General features: G+C 42.3%; 1 protein-coding gene across 4 annotated transcripts in view; it reads right to left on the reverse strand.

The window, feature by feature from the left end:
- The window catches only part of LOC307237134 (myosin IXB), a 76,459-nt gene that overhangs the window by 15,244 nt on the left and 37,753 nt on the right, over positions 1 to 23,462 (reverse strand). For 3 of the 4 annotated variants that reach the window (XM_080009774.1, XM_080009773.1, XM_080009776.1), the window contains exons 5-25: positions 22,705 to 22,799; positions 17,636 to 17,698; positions 12,916 to 13,015; positions 11,275 to 11,375; positions 10,771 to 10,900; positions 10,424 to 10,513; positions 9,826 to 9,942; positions 9,147 to 9,281; positions 8,835 to 8,956; positions 8,377 to 8,518; positions 7,938 to 8,133; positions 6,841 to 6,916; positions 5,984 to 6,076; positions 4,315 to 4,428; positions 3,193 to 3,232; positions 2,934 to 3,056; positions 2,734 to 2,814; positions 2,239 to 2,349; positions 1,909 to 2,031; positions 735 to 884; positions 110 to 270 (exon numbers count right to left, since the gene is read on the reverse strand). In XM_080009774.1, coding sequence (XP_079865900.1) covers positions 110 to 270; positions 735 to 884; positions 1,909 to 2,031; positions 2,239 to 2,349; positions 2,734 to 2,814; positions 2,934 to 3,056; positions 3,193 to 3,232; positions 4,315 to 4,428; positions 5,984 to 6,076; positions 6,841 to 6,916; positions 7,938 to 8,133; positions 8,377 to 8,518; positions 8,835 to 8,956; positions 9,147 to 9,281; positions 9,826 to 9,942; positions 10,424 to 10,513; positions 10,771 to 10,900; positions 11,275 to 11,375; positions 12,916 to 13,015; positions 17,636 to 17,698; positions 22,705 to 22,799 — 2,363 coding nt within the window. The remainder of the gene's footprint in view (positions 1 to 109; positions 271 to 734; positions 885 to 1,908; positions 2,032 to 2,238; positions 2,350 to 2,733; positions 2,815 to 2,933; positions 3,057 to 3,192; positions 3,233 to 4,314; positions 4,429 to 5,983; positions 6,077 to 6,840; positions 6,917 to 7,937; positions 8,134 to 8,376; positions 8,519 to 8,834; positions 8,957 to 9,146; positions 9,282 to 9,825; positions 9,943 to 10,423; positions 10,514 to 10,770; positions 10,901 to 11,274; positions 11,376 to 12,915; positions 13,016 to 17,635; positions 17,699 to 22,704; positions 22,800 to 23,462) is intronic. The other variant, XM_080009775.1, reaches the window with a different exon arrangement.

Raw genomic sequence — 23,462 nt, forward strand, 5'->3', positions numbered from 1 at the left:
AAGACCTTAGTATCAGCTAAATCAAAACATAACGGCACAAAACAAATACAAATATGATTTTAATGTTTTGCACTGACTTCAAAAGGTAAAAGCAAGATTACAGCGTTACCTCCTGCGTGCAGAGTGACCTCTGACCAGGGCCTGGATCTTGGTGACTCCCTGTTTGTGACGCTGGTAGTTGGCTCTCTGCCTCGAACCCCTCCACACGGCCTGGATCAGAGTCGCTGCTCGACGGCTCCGCTCCTCTCTGCAAAACCTGCGCCATGAATACTGGTGGGGCAAAGAGTGAAGCGGATATCAGGAAGTGATTCTTTATTAAAACTGTATGAAACCCCATTAACTACACAAAGGCGACTTGCCCAGCCTAGATTGCATATTCCATATGCATGGGGATATGCATTTATTGAATTAATAATGACAAATCAATACATTCACATCATCAAAAACACCTTAATTAAGGAATCCTTGGAAGTCCCAATGGTTAAAACTGGTCTATTTTTTTTACACATCATATGCATTCACATTCTATTCTCCAAGTAATATCAAGGTGGCTTTGAGCAATAATTGACCTGACTTACAATAAGACAAGATAAAAATGTATCAATCCCTGGGGGACAAATTAACTTGTTACAGTAGAAGAAGTTGACAGGTAAAAAAAAGAATACGTATAAAGCATGACAGTTTCGTGACTCCATTTTCTTTTAAATGGTCAACAACTTAACATCTAGGTGTACCTGGATCAAGATAGCTGCCTGTCTCATGTCCAAAAACTCCTTCCTCTGCAGACGAGCCCGGAACCAGCGCTGGAGGAAGATGATTTTACGCATCACGTCCTTGTGCAGTGCATCCTGCAGCTGCTGGCGCTCCATCTCCTTCAGGTAGACCTGGGAAACAGAAGACAATATGACTCGTTATGCACAAACAATACTACCAAATATGCCACATAACAATGCATTATGTGATAACACCCAATTTTGTAATAACTTGCCAAATATAATACATTTCATGATAAACATCTTGACCGCTTTTTAATATGTTTTGCCGCATTTTGTAATAACATATTACATAATGTGTGTGTTTTGGTTTCCACGTCTGTGTGAGCCTTCTTGTGGAATTTTCTCAAGTACCAGTCATGTGCACTTGTACTTGAGTAGCTGTAATTCATTGCATTGAATTACTAGATATTAGGGCTGCAGGAATGAAGTTCAAAATTATAATTGAATTTGTGTATTATTTTTATAAATAAATAATTGATTATAAATGTTTTGGCTAACGTTAGCGAATCAATTTACAAGTGATGAGCAATAAAGCGAACAGCGAACAAATATTAGAGAGAAATATTCCCGGTAACGGTGTGCGAAGTCCGGGTTGGCGGAGACTCACGACACACCGGCACTTTCCTTCTCCCCCGGCATTTCACTGTGTGTACAGGGGAGAGTGCGTATTTGACCAAAATGTTCAGTAATTCCACAGATGTGGAGATGAAAGTGGGATAGGGACCGTGCCGGGGCATTTTCTGCTTAGTTTAGGGAAAAGATTGCTCTGATAGGAGCTGCGGAGCCGTGCAGAGCCATGCATAACAACCCCACCCCGCCCCCCCTAGTAGATTACAAGAAAATTCAAGTCATAAATTGAGCATTAAAAATATATTGAATAGATTTGAATATTAAAAATAATAAAGCATACAAATTTGAAAAGGATTATAGAGGAATATGCAGCCCTACTACTGTAGATATTCATGATAAACGTCCCAACCCCCACAATACTTTATAACAAAAAAAACTTACGTACGTATCGTGTTCAAGACATTTATGACAAAAGCGTCAAGTTATTCCAAATGCAAGTGAACACTGAAGTGCTTCAGTGAGTGAGTACACAGAGTTTGTTTCAGTGTTTGTGTTGGCCTACCTTGGTCTTGCCGATCTGATAGGTTGTGGGGTCTAGACCCATCTTCTCAAACAGCACTGAGATCTCCTCCTTGGAGGTTGTGGCTTTCTTAGGAAGCAGCACCCTGAACTGCTCTATGAACTCCTGTGGGTACAGAAAAAAGAATGAAAATTCAACAATAATCTATTTAAATTTGACAGTGATGACATGAGGTAAAGATAATGTATAAACCACTTTTCAAAGACATTTAATTCTATAAAACATGAGATTTCACTTTATCTTATGAAATCCCAAAAAATGAGAAGACAAACTCAATAAAATGGTGAGCCTACTGTAGCAGGCCTACAGTACCTGGAAGGTATATTTCGCGCCATAGCCTGACCTCCTGATGCGTACAGTCTCCAGCATGCCTGTGTAGCGCAGCTGTTGAAGCACCAGAGCCTCATCCAAACACATCTCCTTCTGCTCATGAACAACAGCACACAAAGAAGATTTTAAATAAAAATAAATCTTCCTCTGTATTTTACAGATGTCTATGAAAGTCATTGGATTTAGTGATTTTCTCTAAATATTAGAACCCAAAACATTTAAAACATTACCATTTTCAATACCTTTCACATTAAAGCTAGTTTAATCAAACTAATATCAGTTATTGAAATTTCATTGACATTTGCATTCCGAAATGGACTGTGCCCAATCGATTTCTTCTGTATAAATTAGAGGCAACGTGTTGGCTTTGTAAAATTTGGGAGCTTTTTCTTGCATTCAAGTCTTCTGTTGCACAAAGACAGCAAGGATTGGCAGAACATGACATGAGCTTATGAAAGTTCTCAAGAGAGTTCTTACTTTCCCGGCATTGGAGCGGATACAACGAATAAAGAAAGGCTCTGCTCTGCCCAACGTCTCCAGGAGTTTGGTCAGAGAGGTCTGAGAAAGACATGGACAGAGTCACTAAATCCGAAATTCTCAAACCCGCATGGGCTCAATTAAGATGGAGGACATTTCTAATGCATATTTGATGAAATACTTAGTATCTGTCCCGTTACCTGGAACTGGGCACTGATGCTGGGGGGTTTCTTCTTCTTATGAAGGTGGAGCAAGGACTTGGTGGTGCGATCGTGCAGTGTCAAGCCTACGATAAACTTGAGAGACCGAGAGTCTAGCAAATTCTGTGTGGGAGGGAAGCACATGATCGAACAAATGTGTCAGTCCAAAAATATATTTTCCATGACAAACTCTCGCAAATGTAAGCGTCAAGTGACTTTACTTTGTGTGCCTATGAACCATCTAAGATTAGGAGTTTACCTTTGGAATTATCTGCTTCTGCTTGGTGTTCTTGCTTTTCCTGTATTGGACAGAACAATAATAAGAGTGAGTCGTGCCGGACGAGAGGGAGGTACAATGTCCAGAATGCGAGGATGGAGCGGGAATGGAGGTGGAAGTAAATGATGGAAGTTTAGTAGGGTTGGTGAGAATTCTTCATGCACTGTAAGTCAGTGGGACGATGGGCTGCAGCTGTATGACGGGATGGATGACGAGAGAGTTTGACTAAGAGATGGGAAAAGGGAGGAGGAGAGAGGAGAAAATAGGCCATCGCCTACAAAGGCCAGAAGATGTAGAATCCATCCAGCCAGCCATCCAATGAGTCAGCCCTGTACGGTTTCCCCTCCATATGAGGAAACTACTGTTTTGATGCCTGCATTTTATAAATAGATGAGGGGGGCTGTGAATGTATGCTCTACACATGATCCCACAGTTGCTGTGTCAGACATGAAAACTGTCAAAGGTATCATGCTCAGTTGCCATTGAGAATTTTCTTTTCCGCTGCCCTCATGCTTGCACATTCCTTTTATGAACTGTCTGTTCATGCAGCAGCCTCCGCATTCATTCCAAGCGCCATATCTTTAGCCTTTCAGATAAACGGATATCTGAGCACCAACAACTGTGCCACGGCCTTGGTCCAATACTAACGGAACAGTTCTGTTTCATACTGTCTTGTTAAGGGGTCAGGGTCAGTTAATTTGTAAGAGTGTCTCTCAATTGACTTATTGTGTAGTCTGGGTAGTTCTACCCTTGACAGTAGTAAATACCATATGAAATATTGATTGAGAAAGGCATTCTATTCTGACTGGACTAACATTCAAAGAATTTATAGAAGAGAAGAAAAGATGAGTACTTCTTGTAAGTCATTTTGGATAAAAGTCGGTTAAATGGATAATGGATTGTTAAAAACTAAATCTACGTTGAGCTGTGCTAGTCAAGATGATCTTGGATGATCTGCATTCATCCAAGCAAGACCAGCAAGACTAAGCAAGACTGCTGGTCCATAGTCTCTTCGGTCGTGTTAAGGCAGAGTCAGACAGGCTCTTCAGGGCTAGACTGATCTGAAAGCAAGGAGCCGCTCAGTCCGTCTCCCAGCAGACTCACTGGAGTATGTGTCGGGGGAAGCGCAGGCGTCCCCAGGACTGCAGCAGCTTACGGGGGTCCTCACCATCCAGCTGCAAATCCTTAATGGAGCTGATGATCTGGGCGTGCATGTCCCTGATCGCACATAGACCCAGCATGGATAGTAGCAGGGGAGGGTGGGTGGGGTAAGAAAGCAGGGGAAGGTGGGTGGGGTAAGAAAGGCATGGAGAAAAGAAGGGAAGGGTGTGACATAGGATAGGGTGTAGAGTAGGGATGGTAAGAACACCACCATTAGGCCATCTTAGAAGAAGGTACACACCACTACCAAACAGCCCATTAACCAAAGTACAGGATGGTTGGGAGTCTGTTCTCTCAATGAGCTCCAACTCCGTCATACTAAACTCTGTTTGTGTATGATGAATCACACATTATTTATCTTCCAGCTCTCAATATTTATGTTCATGAAACCCACAAAGTGGCGGTCCAAACAGACCACCCAACCATGCTGACTCATCCATTGTAAACACAGAGTGAGAGATGGGAGTCGTGTTGAGAAGTATTTGGAGCCACGCCCTTGCCAGTATTGTGGTGAGCATGCAGAGCTGAGCGGAGGCTCGCTGTGATTGGCCGTCTATCTCCATGTATCTCCTGTCATTCGCTGTGTGATCGCTGGCAGTCACCAGCGAGGTCGATGCATTTGGGGTTCCTTGATGGGCGCCGGCGTTATTGGAAACAGTCTTTCGTTGATAGGGAGTGTTATTACGCTGAAGTCCGGGACTGTTGTGGTTAGAGTCCTCTGGTTCTCAGAACTAGACCATGCAACACTGTTCGATACTTACCCACTGCTGAACAACTGCAAAGGGGAAGTCAAGCAGGAGGGAAATCTGTAATACTCTAATGAGTTGTGCTAAAATTGGCATTTGCACCTCAAATGTTTGCTGATCTGAAAGTGACTGTATTTAACAAAGATGGGATAGCGGCATTTCTTTGCAGTTTATTGAACTAAAGTGATTTCAGAACTGAAAACCAGAGGTGGAGGAGGCTACATTCCTGAAGGTCCAACATTTAAAATATTTTAAGCGGGACGGTTCCATTCTGAGAGTCCTCACACATTTTTCTATTGCCTGTTTGACCAAGGGCTTTTGTGTGTGTATTTTCAGCTCTCTGTGGGTCAAGTAAGTAATCTGGGCGGCTAATCAGAACAGGCCAGTACAAACACCTTCCTGTGTTCTATAGCAGGAATAATAAACTCGGGGAAGGAGAGAGATTGTCATGACTACAGAAAGAGAGGGGGATTATGATGATAAGAAAGCCTGAGTATAAAGCTAAGATCAGCTTTTCCGTCCCACTAATACTGGTGCAATAGCGCACCTTTTAGAATACTGATTTAACAAAGGTCAAGTCTTCTGGGGTGACAGAAATTTAAATTAACATGTGGGCTGTTTTTAAAAGGTTGTTTAGGCTTATGAATTTTATGGTACCACATATTTGATGTACTTTTTTTTAATCTATCTACAGTATCAATCTATCTATCTATCTACCCATCCATCTATCTATCTATCCATCCCTTACTATAAAACACATGAGCACACTCAGAAATTAGAACAAAGAGTCCAAAAGAAAAGGTACGATTCCCCTCCTGCTTGACATCACACCTTTGTTCCTTTCTCCTGTTCTCGAGTACACTTACTTCTTACTCTCATAGCTAGCAAAGATGTCTTCAAAGGCCTCTAGAGGGCGCTCCTCTGAGTGATCAAAGTAGAAATCGAGCACAGAGGCTCGTCTGTGGAAGGGAGAGGAGAGAACCGCACACACGGGGGTCACCGAAAGGTGGAGACGCACAAGTGATTTGGGCCAACGGGATGAGGTGAAGGAGGATTTTTTTAGTCACGGCAGTTGCCCGAAAGTTGTGCTTTGGTAATAGACTTCTATGTGAATCTACCCCTTGCCCCAATTCGGCTAAAGCTACACAATTGTGACCCCCAAGTTTCTGACGTCCTGTTTCAATCCTCCCTCATCACATCCAGTACCATGTGATAGCTGCAGAGGTCCCCAGTAAACCAATCCATTAAAACAAATTTCTAAGATGGAGAAACAACAGTTAAATATTCAGCGATAGAACACATAAATAGTGCAACTTTAATGGAAAAGTTGCTGCCGTAGGGATGCTGTGTCCTATTCATCTGAATTTTTAGATAGGTAACACATTTTTTAGTGCTGAGGCAGGTAAATGGGTTATTTATTATTGAGAGAACACGGATAGGCTCTCTACAGTTATCTCTGTAGGTTCTGTAACAGCCAGATGGAGATGTACGTGAAATCTGCTGCAGTTTGCCTCCAGGAGAAAAGAGAAACTGTCAGTTAGGTGTCCCAACCAAAGAAAACAATAATGTGAGAGAAAGACCAGTTCATGCCCCACTATAGGCTCACAATAGACAGACTCATACATACAGTAAGCAAAGTACTATTTATATAATCTCGATGTAACCCCCAACCAGAAAGGTGTGTGAGTGTGTATGTAGTATGTGTCAAAGCATGTGCTCTTACTTGTACACTCGTTCGACTGGGGTGTTGGACTTCTGAAGCTCTCCAAGGGGAGTTCTGGAGATGGGGCGTACAACACCTACATAACACATGGACAGACAGAAAACACAAAGCACCTCTCGTCAATTTCTTTTTGTTTTACCACAAGGAAAGGTCGAACCGCTTTTGTTTGGCCATCACACAGTCATTTTTTTTTAACGTTTTTTGTTTTCATCTTAATTTGATCAAATCTTGATAAACTATATTAAAATCTTCCCCCACATCAATGGGCCACTTTTGAGAGCACCAAAATAGTGGAGGATTGAGGCTTGCACAAAAAAAATGACAAAATCTCCTAAAGCCTCACGTTTCAGGCTGTTCCATGCCTCAATACAGCAGCCTAAAGGACTAATTACAGAGGAGGAAAATGTTAAAACTAATACTTGGAACTTGTGGTTCATGCTGCACATGTGAACTTAAGTTGAACTTGGAACCCACTGAAAGGTCTCCAAGTCTCGAAACAGCTACACAGTAAAACTCGCAACAACAAATTTGGGTTTTCTGCACCCAGACAATTCAGACATCCTGTCACAGAGAGCAGCCTACATTTACTTTTAAATAACCTTTACCTTTGGAAGGTTATAACTGTATTGTTCTACACTGAAATTTCCCTCTTTCATGCTCCAAACAGGCGCAGACATATGGCTATAGTTTTCCCACATATAGTGTTTAGAAAAATACCTCCAGTATATTTAATAGCTACACTGTTTAGCCTGCCCTAAATGGGTTATGTACTACTTAGCGAGTACCATTATTTGTCCTTCCATTGCGCTTTTAATTTTATTAGACTCTGATCAATGTCCGTTGTTTTATTATGTTAACCTTTATGCCCAAAAACAATACAGTACATATATAACTTCCTTGAGCCTTGCACAAATTTGATTGCTTTTTTTTTTTATCTAAAATTGGACTTAAATTATATTGCCATTACATTAATTATATTATATTTAGTTGTTATGCCACACATATTTCAAGAAAGCACCCTACCTCAGTGTGGCTTAGGTGTCTGAACAAATATAACTGGGCCAACGTAGGTTTTGAATACTTTACTTATAATGTACCTGCAGTTTTGGCAGCCCAGCGGCGGCCAGCCTCGTTAAAGGCAGCCATGCCCCTGATGGTGGCCCGCAGGATGCCCCAGCGGAACATGGCCACGGGGTCCATGCCGATGAGCTGCCGCACAAATGCACGGTCGCTGCTCCGCAACAACGCCACGATGTCCGGACGCATGTGGTCAGTGTTCTTCTCACGGAAATCCTGAGAGGTTGTATGATACGAGAGGTGTCAGGAATGAAGATCACAGAAAAGGAGTTGCCTGTTCCCAAGGAAGTAGGAAAACTTCGGAAAACAAACTAATGGGTTTTATGCATCCAACTATTCTTCTTCAATCCATTAGTACAATTTTCTGTACCTTTCATAGTTCCTTTTATATCTAGCATTGTGCTTCTATAATTGGGAAAATACATTCTTGAAAGCAGTATCACAAGTGTCCAACCTCACCTTGATCTGGTACTTGACTTTCCCAGCAAAGTGCCTGATGACAAAGGCCGGCTCCATGACCGGCGTGGGCACAAAGTATTTGTTCCCCTGGTGCTGCTGCTTGAATTTGGCCAGTAGAGTTGTTTCTGTGGCGTGAGGAAAACTGGAAGACGAGGGAGAGATTTGTTATCATCAGAAATCAGAAAATCAAGTCCCTTTCGTTTGAAATCTGCCATGTCGGAATTGGCACTGTAATAACATTCTCCTATACTCTCTCTTAGCCCGACATCAGACCAATATTCTCCACCAGTTTCGGTGCATCCCTACATAAAACTACTTGCAATCAAAATTCACAACACGATAAAATTGGATTTAATTTCAATTAAAAACAACAATAATTCTGCATCAGTGATCCATCAGTGTTGTAAGGTGATGAAACAACCCCACAGTGTAAACCCCAAGGCAGCGGTGTTTCCTACTTGCTCTCTTCGTCCAGCAGGTAGAGCAGGCCCGTGGGTTTCTTGCTGATGAGGTGGATGCAGCCCACATTATCTGTGTAGTCAATGTTGTGCCATGTGATTCCCTCTGCCTGGTACTCCTCCTGGATGGCAAACATTCCAGAAAGACAGAACTCATATCACTTGGGAGGGGAAATTCTGACCAAGTAAAATATGGCCAAAGCTTAAATATCACAGGCTTCATCTCAACTACCAAAGGCCTGTGATATCCTGATGTTGGAAGTTTCATCAAAACAAATAATCAGAGGTCGTATGAACACAAAAAAAGCTCACCTGCTCCAGTTTGAAGATGTGCTGGTTGAAGTAATACTGCAGCTGCTCATTTGCATAGTTGATACAGAACTGTTCAAAGCTGTTTGTGTCAAAGTCTTCAAAGCCAAAGATGTCCAGGACCCCAATAGACAAACACTGGAAAACAGACCAATCCAATAGAAATAACTGTCAATTGAAAACCTATGGTATGAGGGAAGGAGGTATAGGGGTTATCACATCACAGCCGAAAGTGTTTGTTTTTTTCATATATATGCAATCTACAATGTTATCTCCCGTCAAATGTATGTCCTCAAAATTGCATTTTAAAAAGGCACATTACACATTTCATGATTTTAGTGGTGCATCACTGTTATAAAGAGAACTTGGCTGCACCTCTTTCAAAGCAGGGATGCGATTTAACAAGCACTCATGTCATTTGTCATTACCAATTACACTGTGCAATCAAAACCATCAATCAGTCATTTAAAGCAACAGTCTTGTCTATATAACCTGTAACACAGTTATGCAACAAGTAAAGTGTGTTATGTTGTCAACAAAGCAAGCAGGTTGAATACAGACAAAGAAAGGTGTGATGACAACTCACATCTGTTCTGATAGGTACGGTTTTATGTGTTTTCAGTGTGTCTGTGTGTGTGTGTGTGTGTGTGTGTGTGTGTGTCTGTGTGTGTCTGTGTCTTACTGGGACAGATTCTGCCATGTCTTTCTTGTTGAGAAGTGCGTGATTGATGCGCAGGACAATCCAGTCAAAGAGGGCACTATACAGAGACTTGGCCATGGAGTCCCTGGCTGTGATTGCCTGATGGAGATTGAAGGACAGATTCACAGACAGATTGTAAAGAGAGAGAATGACACAATAATAACCACAGTGAGATTAAAATACTGTCAAGCTTAACTGTTACCAGCATAAACTTTTTTTAGAATAAGTGCTCCACAGATTTAATCACTTTGAAATATTATTCAGGGGAAAAAAAAGACAGTGACAGTTGCATAGTGTGATATGAAATTAGTTTGCGATGATAACACAACAATATAATAATTATAATAATATATGAAATGGAGAATCACGCAGAGGCAGACATTGCATTATAAAACAAAACTACTTCATATGGTTAAAAGGAAGACATGGTTCGGGTGAAAGTAGAAATCAATCGAAAGAAAATAATGAATAGAAACCATAGTATTGAAAAAAATTAACAGAATTTGACAGTAAACCAAACAAATGAAAGGCTAGTCAACAGAGAGGAAGAGGGGAGACAGGCACGAGGCTGCCAAATTACCTCGCTGTGGCTGTAGGGCAGGATCAGCTTGTCATTCACCGTCACCGTTTTCCTTTTCGTCAGCGCCTCGACCAGCAGTTCCTCCTTCACCTGCCAAACAATACACACCCACATTCAGTCAGTCCTAAACACACCTCGCCAGGTATGCAGAGAATTACACTCACAAATGTGTATGCAGTGATGCTGTCAGCTATGTGCACACACACACACACACACACACACACACACACACACACACACACACACACACACACACACACACACACACACACACACACACACACACACACACACACACACAGACACACACACACACACACACACAAACACACACACACGTCTCTGACCTTTAGCAGATCAGAGAGCGTTGCCAGGACGTCTGGGGGTCCGATGTCCAGACCCTCGTCTCGGCCATTTGACTTCTTGCTGTAAATCACGTTGCCCAGGTATAGGATCGCTGACAGCACCGAGAAAATCCTGTAGCACAGGGGCAAAGTGTTTTGAAAATGAAATGAAAATTAAATATTTGGGCACATCCACAGGGAGCAGAGAACATGGAAAGTTCCACTGTTTGGTACAAGAGCTGAAACTGGACCACAGCTGCTTTCGGGCGAAAAAGATTATTGCTGTGCAAATAAATTGCACAAATAAATTATGTCTGATGTGTAATAGTCGTAAACATGGGATTTTGGATGGATATTCAATCATATACTGTATATATCCAATCATATCCTTTCTACCCTTTATTTTACAATGCCCCACATTAGAACACACATTAATATAAATATATTAATATAAAAGACCGATATAAACGGTATGGATGTGTGTGTTTGTGCCTGTGGTCAGCTCACTGTTTCTTGGTGGCAGAAAGGAAGCCGACCATCTCCATTGCCTGCTGAAGCCTCTCAAAATCATGCCGCAAGTCCTCCTCATCCTCAATCTTGAAGTTTTGCTGCAAAGAGAACAGCAAAGATGCAGATTGAGTTGCGATATTGGGCGGAAAGGAGGCCTAAACAAGAGAGACTGATAAAGACGATAAAAGGAAAGACAGTAAAGAAAGGAGACAGAATATAAAAAGGTGAAAGCAGATAAATCAATAAACTTTTATTTCCGCACCACTTTTCAAACAAAGGGTACAAAGTGCTTCATGATGGCAAATATCAAGGACAGAATAGCATGAATTTGTTAAATCATATCAACAAACAGCTGCTTCTTAAAGCAAAATATCAGAAGTAATGAGTTAAAAGAATGGAATAAAAGATAAAATGAATAAATAATAATATTTATAAATAAGATATAATGTTCTTCTTTGACTGGATGTCAATAAAATAAGAATAAACATTCAAACTCATGAGAGGAAGTTAAATGTAAAAAGATTCGGGACTTGTCAGAAAGAACAGAGTTGTTTAAAAAAATGGAGGCATTGGGAGGACGAGAGAGCGGTAAAAATATAAAGTGAGGCACTGTTGTGTGTGTATTTGTGTGTGTTGGAGAGTGTGGGATTGGGGGGCGGGGACACAAAGGATGCTTCATTAAGATGCAGCGCACATATGGACAGGAAGCAGGAAGTAGGGAGCACATGCAGCCAATTCAGCAGTGTGACAATCATCCTGAATACCGGGGTATCACACTCTGAATGGCAGTGTTGGCATCAAGGTCAAAGCCACACACACACACACACACACACACACACACACACACACACACACACACACACACACACACACACACACACACACACACACACACACACACACACACACACACGATGAACCATTCACAAGAGTACGCAGCGCTAAATTGAGAAATTGAGGTTCGAGAGAACATTGGCAACGTTGGAGAAATTGAAAACACAGGTAAATAAAAATAACAATAATAACATGTAAATTGAACACATTAGAAAAGCTGTGTATATTTCTTGGACTGAGTCCAAGAAATATACACTGTCCTTCATTAGTGGGTTGCACAGCGAATGGAGCTGAATGAAAGCTGTAAATGAAGCAGAGAATGGTCACAAAAAGTTCAGGATGTGTAGAACAAAAATAAGGTCCAACAGTGTTTTCTACAGAAATGTGATTATATACATGATTATATAAATGTAACATTTTAATATTAATTTTTATCTTTATTAGAACTCTATTGTTGTAATTACCACTATTAAAAATTGTATTGCAGTAATTAAAACCTTAAAATTAAACCCTTAAAACACTTTTATTTTAATGAAGAAAAAAATAAAAATAATTTGTATACAACCGATTAGCTTGATCGAGTATATTGACGCATATAGTAAAGGCAACCGCAAACCTATTTTTGGGTAATAAGAAGACGGACCCACTCAATTTTTTGAGGTATAGCTTAAGGATTTTGATCCTGGGCGAATGTAATACAAAGATGTAACATTGTTAGCTTCAGAATGAGTAACCAGTAATTTGCACCAGATTGTTTTGATTATTAACTTCTATAATGTGGTTTAAGGAGGGGCTGGTCAGTACCTGCTTGAGGTAGAGGTAGTCTTCAGGAGGCAGCAACTTGAACTCCTTGCGTTCCTCCTCTGAAGCTCCCAACAACAGGTAGTAGAAGACATGGTAGTTTCTAAAAAAACAAACAAAAAAAAGTACTTTACATGCGTCGCACCTTAACTGAGCTATAGCTGCAGGATGTTGCCACCCCTCCCATCCTTTCACTTAATTATTAGACACTGCTTATGTTTGCATTTGTTATTTTGGAAACAGATATGTGGATATGGGCCCTGTTTTTACGATCCACCTTTCCAACCACAGCATGTAAATAAACAGTTAATAAAGGGTCAGAGTCAGACACAGTGCCCAACACCAATGCCCAGTGTTTGTCAGGAAGAGGAAAATACTTAAGCTGCCCAGTATCGATATCAGTTTTTCCAGTGTTGCAATCAATAAGCTGGCTGGTAGGTGGGAAAGCTTTGTTGTAAACGCATACAGGAGTAATGACTTTCCATGTTAATCTGTGAGACAGGGTGACATCATACAGACTCGGGTCAAGACATGCTGTCAACATCCAGTGTGTGATTAACTGTAGACTGTGTGGGTGACTGTACAGAAGCCAACACATAAAGGGAAGTACACAGGAAAAAAACAGACAGAAAATGATTTGGGTAGCACTACTCCGCCCTCCTTCAACAACTAGAGTCAATGAGCTCTTGAGCACAGTGCTTGAGGTGTTTCGGCACTATGCACAGATACAGTTTATGTATCAGTTGCGAATCAGACTAGGGCTGGGTATTGGGCAGGCTCTTGAGATTCAATTTCAATACGATGGGTCACGATTCAATTCTATATTGACATCTTGACACATCTTTATACATATTGAGAATTGCTACCAACTACAAATTCCTACCAACAATGTCCTATCCAACGTGTATTCCATACATAATTCACGGAACAAATTCTGTCTAATAGAGAAATTAAATATTTCCATTAATTTGTGACAGTGAGGGTTTAATTTAATTTAAGCAGCAATGGTTGCTTATCTTCCAAACACATTAATAACACAACTCAAAACTTGGATTCAGAATTTGAAAGACTAGAATTTAATTGTACCAGAGTATTGATTTTTTTCTACCCAGCCCTAAATCAGACGCGCAGCTGACAAGACATTTCAATGGTAAAAACCATAAGACTAAGTAGTTGGTTGATCATTAAGGTCTGCTATTTGATGGACGTTATTGTTAGAAATTAAGACCCTTATTTAAAATCAGACCATCTGTTTCATTGTGAAACAGAAAAACTACCTAAGACATTTGATAGATGACTTAAGCATAATTTTACACCAATCAGCCACAACATTAACCATTAGTCATAACACTAATAACCACTAATATTGTGTAGCTTCCCCTCTTCCCGCCAACCTCGTTGAAGCACGGACTCCACAAGACCTCTGAAGGTGTCCTGTGGTATCTGGCACCAGGACATTAGCAACAGATCCTGTAAGTCCTGTTAATTGCGATGTAGGACCTCCATGGATCAGGCTTGTTGTTCCAGCACATCCCATAGATGGTCAGTCAGATCGGATCCTAACCCCGGTCATCCACATGATGTAGAAGAAAACATGATTCATCAGACCAGGCCACCTTCTTCCGTTGCTCCAGTTCTGACACTTTCATGCCCATTGTAGGTGCTTTTGGCAGTGGACAGGGGTCTGAATGGGCACTCTGACTGGTCTGTGGCTACGCTGGGATACACTGTGTTTTCTGACCATTCTATCAAAGCAGCATTAACTTTTTCGGCAATTTGTGCTACAGTAGTTCTTCTATGGGATCGGACCAGACGGGCTAAACTTCACTCCCCACGTGCATCAATGAGCCCATGGGCGCCCATGACCCTGTCACCGGTTCACCGGTTGTCCTTGCTTGGACCAATTTTGGTAGTTTCAAGTCACTTCATACTGGGAACACCCCACAAGACCTGCCGTTTTGAAAATGCTCTGACCCAGTTGTCTACCCATCACAATTTGGCCTTTATCAAAGTCGCTCAGATTCTTACGCTTGGCCATTTTTCCACTTGCTGCCTAATATATGCCACCTCTTGACAGATGTCATTGGAATGAGATGAGCAATGTTACTAATTTCACCTGTCAGTGGTTTTAATGTTGTGACTGATGTGTAATAGAGGCAAATGTGTGGTCAGGCCTAAACAAACTTCACTACCAGACAAACATACGGCAGGTCCAGAGGTGAAACACTAACGGAAATGTTTCATCAGAACTGCAAGCCAGACTTATTATCATTATCATGTTTCACATTGTTTGCTCATAAGTAGTTAATGCTTAACTGACAAATAAGAGATCCGTTTGTGTCAAATCAGGGAAAGCCGAGGCCTGCTCAATCACAACCTTCTTTTCCTTTTTAAACTTTGTATTTATGGTCTGAGGTGTAAAAGCTACTATAAGTGCCCAAACAGTACATTTACAGTATAACAATACAGGTTAATTCAATGTTAAAGTTTCTCCTTTTGATGCTCATAATAAAAGCAGGGTTGTATGAAATAAGGAGACTGCTGCCTGTGTTGACAGACATAAACAGGTGGAAGGGCTAATAATGTATTTATCATGAAAGTCATGCAAAATAATTTATGAACATTTGTGGCGGACCAAGGGCATGGTCCAGCCACGGCTGCAGACAGCAGCATCGCTACCTTTCCCACCGCCGCCAAGGTGCCTCGAGTTGGCCGAATGAGCACCCGCACCGCGCTGATTGGTCCAACTCGGGGCAGGGAGCTTTCTTAATGTTTGTCTGTCTTGCAAAGGGGATCGGGGAATGGGCTGTTCAGCCGACCAGGAGACAGAACGGGACGCCATTCGACCTGCGCCCAAAATCATTATTCTTTATTATTTATACCTGTGGCCAGCGAGCCTTTTTGTTCATCTTATAATAAAAAAACTCTTGCCGTGTTTGCAAACTAGGGCCAGAAAGACCCTCCCCTATCTCTCCTAACCCCTATCTGTGGTCTGTGGGAGACTCCTACAAATGGCGCCGGAACAGGGACACGGGAGGGGAAAGGAACCCCGGAGCCGATCCAATGGCTGCGGAAGTACCTCGTGGACCTGGAGGAGGAACAGAACTTCCTCCGCTGCCAGCCGGAGAGTGTCTTCGCCAGTGTGAGCTCCCGGGAGAAAGCTGTGACTGACCACTGGCTCGCCGCTACCAACCAGGAGCTGGCCAGAGGACCAGACCCGCATCTGACCCCAGGACCCATGCAGAATTCACCAGGTCCCCAGCCTGTCCTCAGCCCCACGAGGGGAACAACCGGGGCTCCGCCGCACCCACGGGCGTCAGGAGACAGCCTTTTTCTTTCCCGCACTTTTCTTTCCCGGTCCTGTATGGTGCCGCGGGACGCTATCTCCCCCTCCCGTGCTGTCCTCTCTGTCCCCCGTCAGCACCCAGTGTGGTGCCGCCACAGGAAACCAGGGAGCTGTGCAGATGTCTGGGTAGGCACTGCGGGTGGCCCGCCGGACCCCTCCCCCATTTTGGAAGGGGCCTACCAAGTATCGGTAAGGCTACAAGAGGCTAGACATCAGGCTTTGCTGGACTCAGACGATAAACCAGCAACGCCTGGTTCGACCCGGGGCTTTGGTGGAAATGTCATGGGGAGAAATTTGTTGTGTGCATGGGGATATCCACATGAATCTGATGGTCCAGCTCGAAATTTGTTACAAGAGGAAAAAGCATAGGGTACAGACTGCAATTAGTTCCCGCCTGTCTCACTCCCTGATTTTGGGCATGGCTTGGCCAGGGTTTGACACATGATGAGAGAGGCTGGGGGACTGCATTCATGATCGGTAGGGAGATGTGTTACATGGCGCCTGGTGACGTGGAGGTGTCGTCAGCTGGCACAACGGGTGCAGGGGTGGCAGAATTCCAAGTGGGATCTTTCCCAGTCCCCGTGATCTTCCCTATTGACGATGATGGATGGATTTCCGCTGGAGCAGTTGCGGGATGACACCTGTCGCGGGGCCTTTGAGGAGGTAGTTAGAATCGATGGCGTACTGATGCGCCCAGACACCGTGCACACTCACCGTATTTATTGGTGAATAGGGACAGGCAATATCGAGTGAGCCGTGACAGACAGAAGAGGAGATAACCCAGTTTTTGGTGCAGAAGAGCCGCCTGGAAGAGCATTTCCCGGCGGCTCTTAACTCCATAACCGGATGGCAAGTCACCTCGGTCGTGATAAAACACGACAGTGGATAATGGTCCGCTTCTATTGGCTGGGCATTTGGGCAGATATGCGTAAATGCCGCACTGCATGTCCAGAGTGGCAGTTAGTCAACCCTCCAGCTACACCAAGAGCACCGTTGAGGCCCCTCCCCCTAGTCAAGGTCCTGTTCGAAAGACTCTGTATGGACCTCATCGGGCTGTTCGACCGCAGGGTATTGTTTTGTGTTGGTCCTAGTGGACTATGCAACCCGATACCCTGAGGTGGTGCCATTGCTCAGTATTACGGCCACAGGTGTGGCGAAGGCACTGTTTCAAGACATCTAGTCGGGATTCCAAAGGCAATCCTGACCGACCAAGGCAGAACCTTTATGTCACGTACACTTTGGGAACCTGTAACCTTCTTTCAGATGTTGCATCAAACCAAAAAAAAAATCCCAGGGGAACCCCACCCCTGCACTGTCCGGTTTGCTCAGAAACCCGTTGGGAGGTCGACAGGGTTGACCCTGCCTGTTGCTCCTCACCTCTCATTCTCCTCTCTGGAGACCAGGCGAGACTTCTCCAGGAGATATTTCTCTACCACGGCCCTGGAGAAAGGACAACAAAAGTGGAGAGTGAGAGAGTGGGGGAGAGAGCGAAAGAGAGAGAAAGTAAGAGTGAGGAATAACGAAAAGGAAGAAGTCAAAGCATGAGCAATCAATCACTTAACATTGAAATTCATCTGCCTAAACACTCAGCTGTAAAAAAAACACAAAAGCTTATTTTTACAAAGAAAATATTTTAATTTGAAAATAATGATAACGTAGCATGCAGAGTCGTATAGAGAATACATGGTAGCCCATGTGCCAATGTAATGTGTAACCAAAATTCAGAAGCGCGAGTTTCACCCGTAAATATAAGCTGCAGACACATAACACACAACACATAGTTAGCAACATGCTAAGCTTAGCTTAAGCTGACTGGCATCTGACTGAGTCAGTCACACTATGTATGGCGAGTGCTAGTGAATCTGACACACAGGAGCTACAAGATCCACCTGTTTCTTTTAAATCAGCCATTTGGGAAAATTTGGTGTTCCCAGTGAACTACGACAGCAATGGAGAGCGAGTGGATCGGATGAGGACGGTGTGTCAGCGTTGTTACACAGTTGCAGGGTCCTGTATGTGTGTGGAAACATATTGAAACACTCCTCCTAATGCACATGTTTTATTTTCTATTATTCTACCGTATATTGAAATTTAAAAGTCGAGACTCCGAAAATAAGACACCACCACTTTTTCAGATTTATTTCCAGAAAAAAAAAACCTGTCTTAAATTAAGGTCAATATGGTAACCTGTCTTTAAAGCCTAGCGTGTCGCTATTATTTGGATAGTCCTCGCTTTTAGCAAACCACGTGGCTTTGATGTCACAATAAGTGATGTCACACTCAGCCAATCAGAAACTTGATTACTATCCACCACAGCCCCACAATCAGAGGAGAGATTCTTGGACAGATCCAATAAGCTTCAAACCATTCGCAGATTTTGACACATTAGACCGTAAGTGTAAATTTTGCCAGTTTTTTTTCTGCAAGATGGTTGCAAAGAATTGTCTAAGGTCATGGGGATTGAGATTGGACAAATGGAGATTTCTACACCAGCACTGGAAATAATATTTGCAGACAGAAGTGACGAGGAGCCTTATATTCGGGTCAATATGGTAACCTGTCTTTAAAGCCGTGTGCGTGTGTGTGTGTGTGTGTGCGCGCGCAGGTTTAAAAAAATTCAAATAAAAAAAGATAATTTCAAAAAAGGAGAAGGCAGAGGAGGAGAACACAGAAGACAAATGGTTGGAACAATAAGAGTTGACAATGAGTTCAGATACAGTCAGATGGATGGCATAGCAACGTTTCCAAACACCAAATAGCAACACACAAACAGCCATTGTTTATTCATTTCTGAAGGGACAGGGAATTACCTTTATTCCCCTCATATTGATTTCAATGTTAAAGATAGACAAGTGAGTAAATCGTTGTTGTGAAACAGCTACAGAAACAGCATATCTCTGGTCTCAAAACATCTGCAGTAACAAAATAACTAATTCTAAAGGCAGCAGCCTTACCCACTACACAAAGTCCAAGGTTATAAAGGGCCTAAATCAGTTTTTAAACCAACTGACCAAGGCATGTGAAAAAACAGCATTGACACTGATGCCAAGAATAGAGTGGTGCTGTCAGAAACAGGGTTTGGTATATCTGGTACAACTGAGGCCAGAACCATAGATAGGTAGATAGCAGATTTGATCTGTCGATCGTATACTATCACTATCCCCAAGTTCCCTGAGTACTCTTTAGCATCACAATCTAAAAATAGTAAATGACTTAATTATTTCAATTGGGCGAGCAAAAAGAAAAGAACGACATGGGCAAGTATTCTAAAACAAAACACAAAAGTTAGCGTTGGGTGTCAAAGCCACAGACATGTCTGTTTAGTTCAGGAACCACTGACATCCACATCCGCTTTATGGCATAGCTTCTAAAAAAAATAAGCTGTAGTGGTAGCACATAAAACACAGGGTGCGTATATTCGGTGACTGAATCACATTTTTTTACTCTCTTGTATTAGTATTACTTAGGGAAGGCAGGAATATTAGATTTAATGTAGCTTTAAATATATTCTTGTTGCAAAGGATCCCTGACCAATTCCAGGACTTTCAAGCACTTGGACTAGGACTAGGTTGCGGTTTAAGACGACATCTATTTGGAGCTAAGACTAACTGGATATGGATATCCAGAAATCACTCCTACTATATATTTTGGATCTTGCCTTTTGTAACATTTTTCTTTTTGAAGGGGCTGCTGTGCTACTTCTGGGTAGCTAGATGTACTATTTTCACATATACAAACACAATAACAGTGAGATTAATCGTGAGACGTTACGCTGTGATTGGGAACAGTACTCCTCCGCAGGAATGTAGATAGGAGCCTCATTTCAGCCTAGAGGAGCCCACTGACCTGCTGGCTATTATATCTGTCACCAAGTGCTAGCACACCTTAGCACATTTACTCAGAGTTACTTACACATGCGAATGCACATAATCACAAATTCAATCACACAACTTAAGATACAACCATCACTGCCGGATAATATGGATTAATTTATTAATATGTATGTATAATATGTATAACAATATTGTGTGATGAACTCAAAGAATTCAAGAATCCAACTTCAGTTGATTGCATTGAACTCTATGGTACCGTTATATTACTCTAAAACTACATTAAACCATTAAGTCTGTCTCAAATAAAAGTCTCCCCTCTCTCTCCCAGTAGGGACAAGGATTTGCCATTAGGCATAAAAACATCCCGTCAGTCAGTAGAGTAGAGCGGCACAGCAGCTAGTCCCAGTCTTTCTTTTGTTAATCTCCTCTATAGACTTTCTGAATGGCTTCCACTGGAGATGGAGAGATAGACAGGCTGCTTTTGTTAAGCTCATAGTGCAGCGCTACGATACTAGAGCCCTGAATGTCCTCTTGGATCAATGCACTCCCAGAGATGCTCCACCGGAAGAGAAGAAGGCTACACCGCCATTTATGCTGCTGCTGGTTTGGGCAGGGCGTGCTTGTGTGTATGTGCTTGCGTGCACTGTCTTCCATTACCATTCTGAAGGGGTCTCACTCTGTAGTGCAGACGAGCCGTGGCCAACTAAATTCAACAAACCTTATTGGATTACGGACCCCTCTGGGGTTAAGCAATTCAATAGAGGCAGATGAGCGCTAGTGCTTTTAGGAGCTAATCAGGTTCCCGCTGCCCGCTCACAGTGAACTCACACCGAGCAGCTGTCGCCTCCGGCATGGAGCTGCTGCTCGGCATATTAAATCTCAGCTGGTGATTGTATTCCTGCACTGCTTTTTATAAACAGAAGCTAACAGAATTGTCTTTGTAGTCCTGTCATTGAGTAAGCTTCAAGTTATATTTCAATGTTTTCTGCAAACCCTGGACCTCTGGATCTTTGACAATGCTCACCTCACTTCCTGTGCTGACGAGTGGATGAGGAAGTGACACAGCCAGCCAGACTCAGACATATATTGACCACAGAAACTGGCTGCTGAGAAAAGGGAAGAAGCCATCAGCGGCTGGGACCTGCAGTCTAGTGTGGGCACGGAGTAGGAACGCGTGATGGGCGGTGAACGAAGCAGAGAAGATGATGTTAAATCAACAGAAAGGAAGTAAGCTCTGATTAAAGTAAGGAGGAGCGTACAGAGCCTAAAACCAAGGCAGAGCATCAAGTTAGTCCTGTTTATTAAAGAAAGCTAATCACGTGGTACATTGCCTCCTGTCATTTCCTTTTCTACAACACATTACTAAATAAGGAAGCAGGCATTGAACTACTTTTATTTGCAGCAGTGGAAAGTAACAATGTACACGTTACTGTACTTGAGCACATTTTTCAAGTCCCTATACCAGGGGCCATAAACGCCAAATATTTCAAAATGTATTTCCTTGTGAGCCATATAATATTAAATAAAATTGAATGCAACTTAATGCGTGAATTCTTTAAGTAATACATTTTAAACGTATAATACATCTGAGTACTTAAAAAAGCACTATATATAATACATTTCTCTTTATTCTTCTTAATAATATTGTTGTTATACTGTAGCTAACCAATAATAAATGAAATACTTTTTACCATGAATGCAACTTCGGGTGCTGCATGGTTTTGCTGATGGCCTTGTAGTCTGGTTCATACGTAGTGAGGTTAAGCTTCATGCTGCGTTGAGGCTTCCATCAGTTCAACATGAGCGTAGGTTGCTCTTAATGTTTCTCAGATGCGAGAAAGACTTCTCACATGGTAGCCTATGTGCCAATGTAATGCGTAACCAAAATTCAGAAGCGCGAGTTTCACCCGTAAACATAAGCTGCGGACACACAACACATAGTTAGCAACCTGCTAAGCTTAGCTCAAGCTGACTGGCATCTGACTGAGTCAGTCACACTATGTATGGCGAGTGCAAGTGAATCTGACACACAGGAGCTACAAGATCTGCCTGTTTCTTTTAAATCAGCCATTTGGGAAAATTTGGTGTTCCCAGTGAACTACGACAGCAATGGAGAGCGAGTGGTGGATCGGATGAGGACGGTGTGTCAGCGTTGTTACACAGTTGCAGGGTCCTGTATGTGTGTGGAAACATATTGAAACACTCCTCCTAATGCACATGTTTCTTTTTCTATTATTCTTTTTATTTTATTTTTTTCTGCATGATGGTTGCAAAGAATTGTCTAAGGTCATGGTGAGATGAAGATTGGACCAATGGAGATTTCTACACCAGCACTGGAAATAACATTCGCAGACAGAGGGGACGAGGAGCAGGAGATTAATCTGAGCCCGATCAGTGAGAATGGTTCGCAAAACACAACAGATACAGTATATCCGCAATTGTCGGTGGTTGGGCTGACAGTGGCCGGTGGAAACATTGACATATTGCCCAACCCAAGTGGATAATTACGTTTTTGCAAAACAACCCCCCCCCCCAACACAAACACACACACACACACACACACACACACACACACACACACACACACACACACACACACACTTTCCAACTCACCCTCTTACTATGCCACTTTCAAGGTAGTTGACCTGGATGAACTTTCCAAATCGGCTGGAGTTGTTGTTGTGGGCCGTCTTAGCATTCCCAAAGGCCTAGCAGGGAGAACACAACAGAAACAAAGAGAAAATACAAATACTAGTTAGAAAAGCAATATTTCAGAGACATGACACAATCAGCCATCACATGTAATACTATACTACATTACATATTCTGTCGTCTTCAACATTCAATGAATGCACAATAAAGTTCAGATTTTACACACAATAAGACAATAAAGCATGGAGCCTATTCCCTTTGACAAACAGATTATTTGATCCCGCGAAACTGTGTCATGGATACACCTTAATTGTATTTTGTATTTAATGACGTTTTGAAAGTACATTTACATTCATTAATTTAGCAGACGCTTTTAAGTTATATCTTATTCTGGTTATTCCCCTTAGTCTGATTAATATATGCATGTTAAATGTACTGATTGGGATCACTGGTTAGCATAGATAAAATTACAGATCAGTTTGTTTGTTTTTTAAAGTGTTCAGAGGTCACCAACAAGATAAAAGCAACAGCTGAGACTGTGTGTTTGCTTTTAGAAGATCATTGTCCCCTCTATAAGGGAGAGATAATCTTAAAAAGACGCAAAAACAAAATACGTTAGAAGCACCAGATTGTCCCGGAACACCATCAGCAGGATGCTCAGAACTTGTGGTGAAAGAAGCACAAACTCAACAGCCAGATGAGGTGGGAATGGCTTCTAT

Source organism: Zeus faber, assembly GCF_960531495.2.
Source record: "Zeus faber genome assembly, chromosome: 1".
In the NCBI taxonomy this organism is placed as follows: Eukaryota; Metazoa; Chordata; class Actinopteri; order Zeiformes; family Zeidae; genus Zeus; species Zeus faber.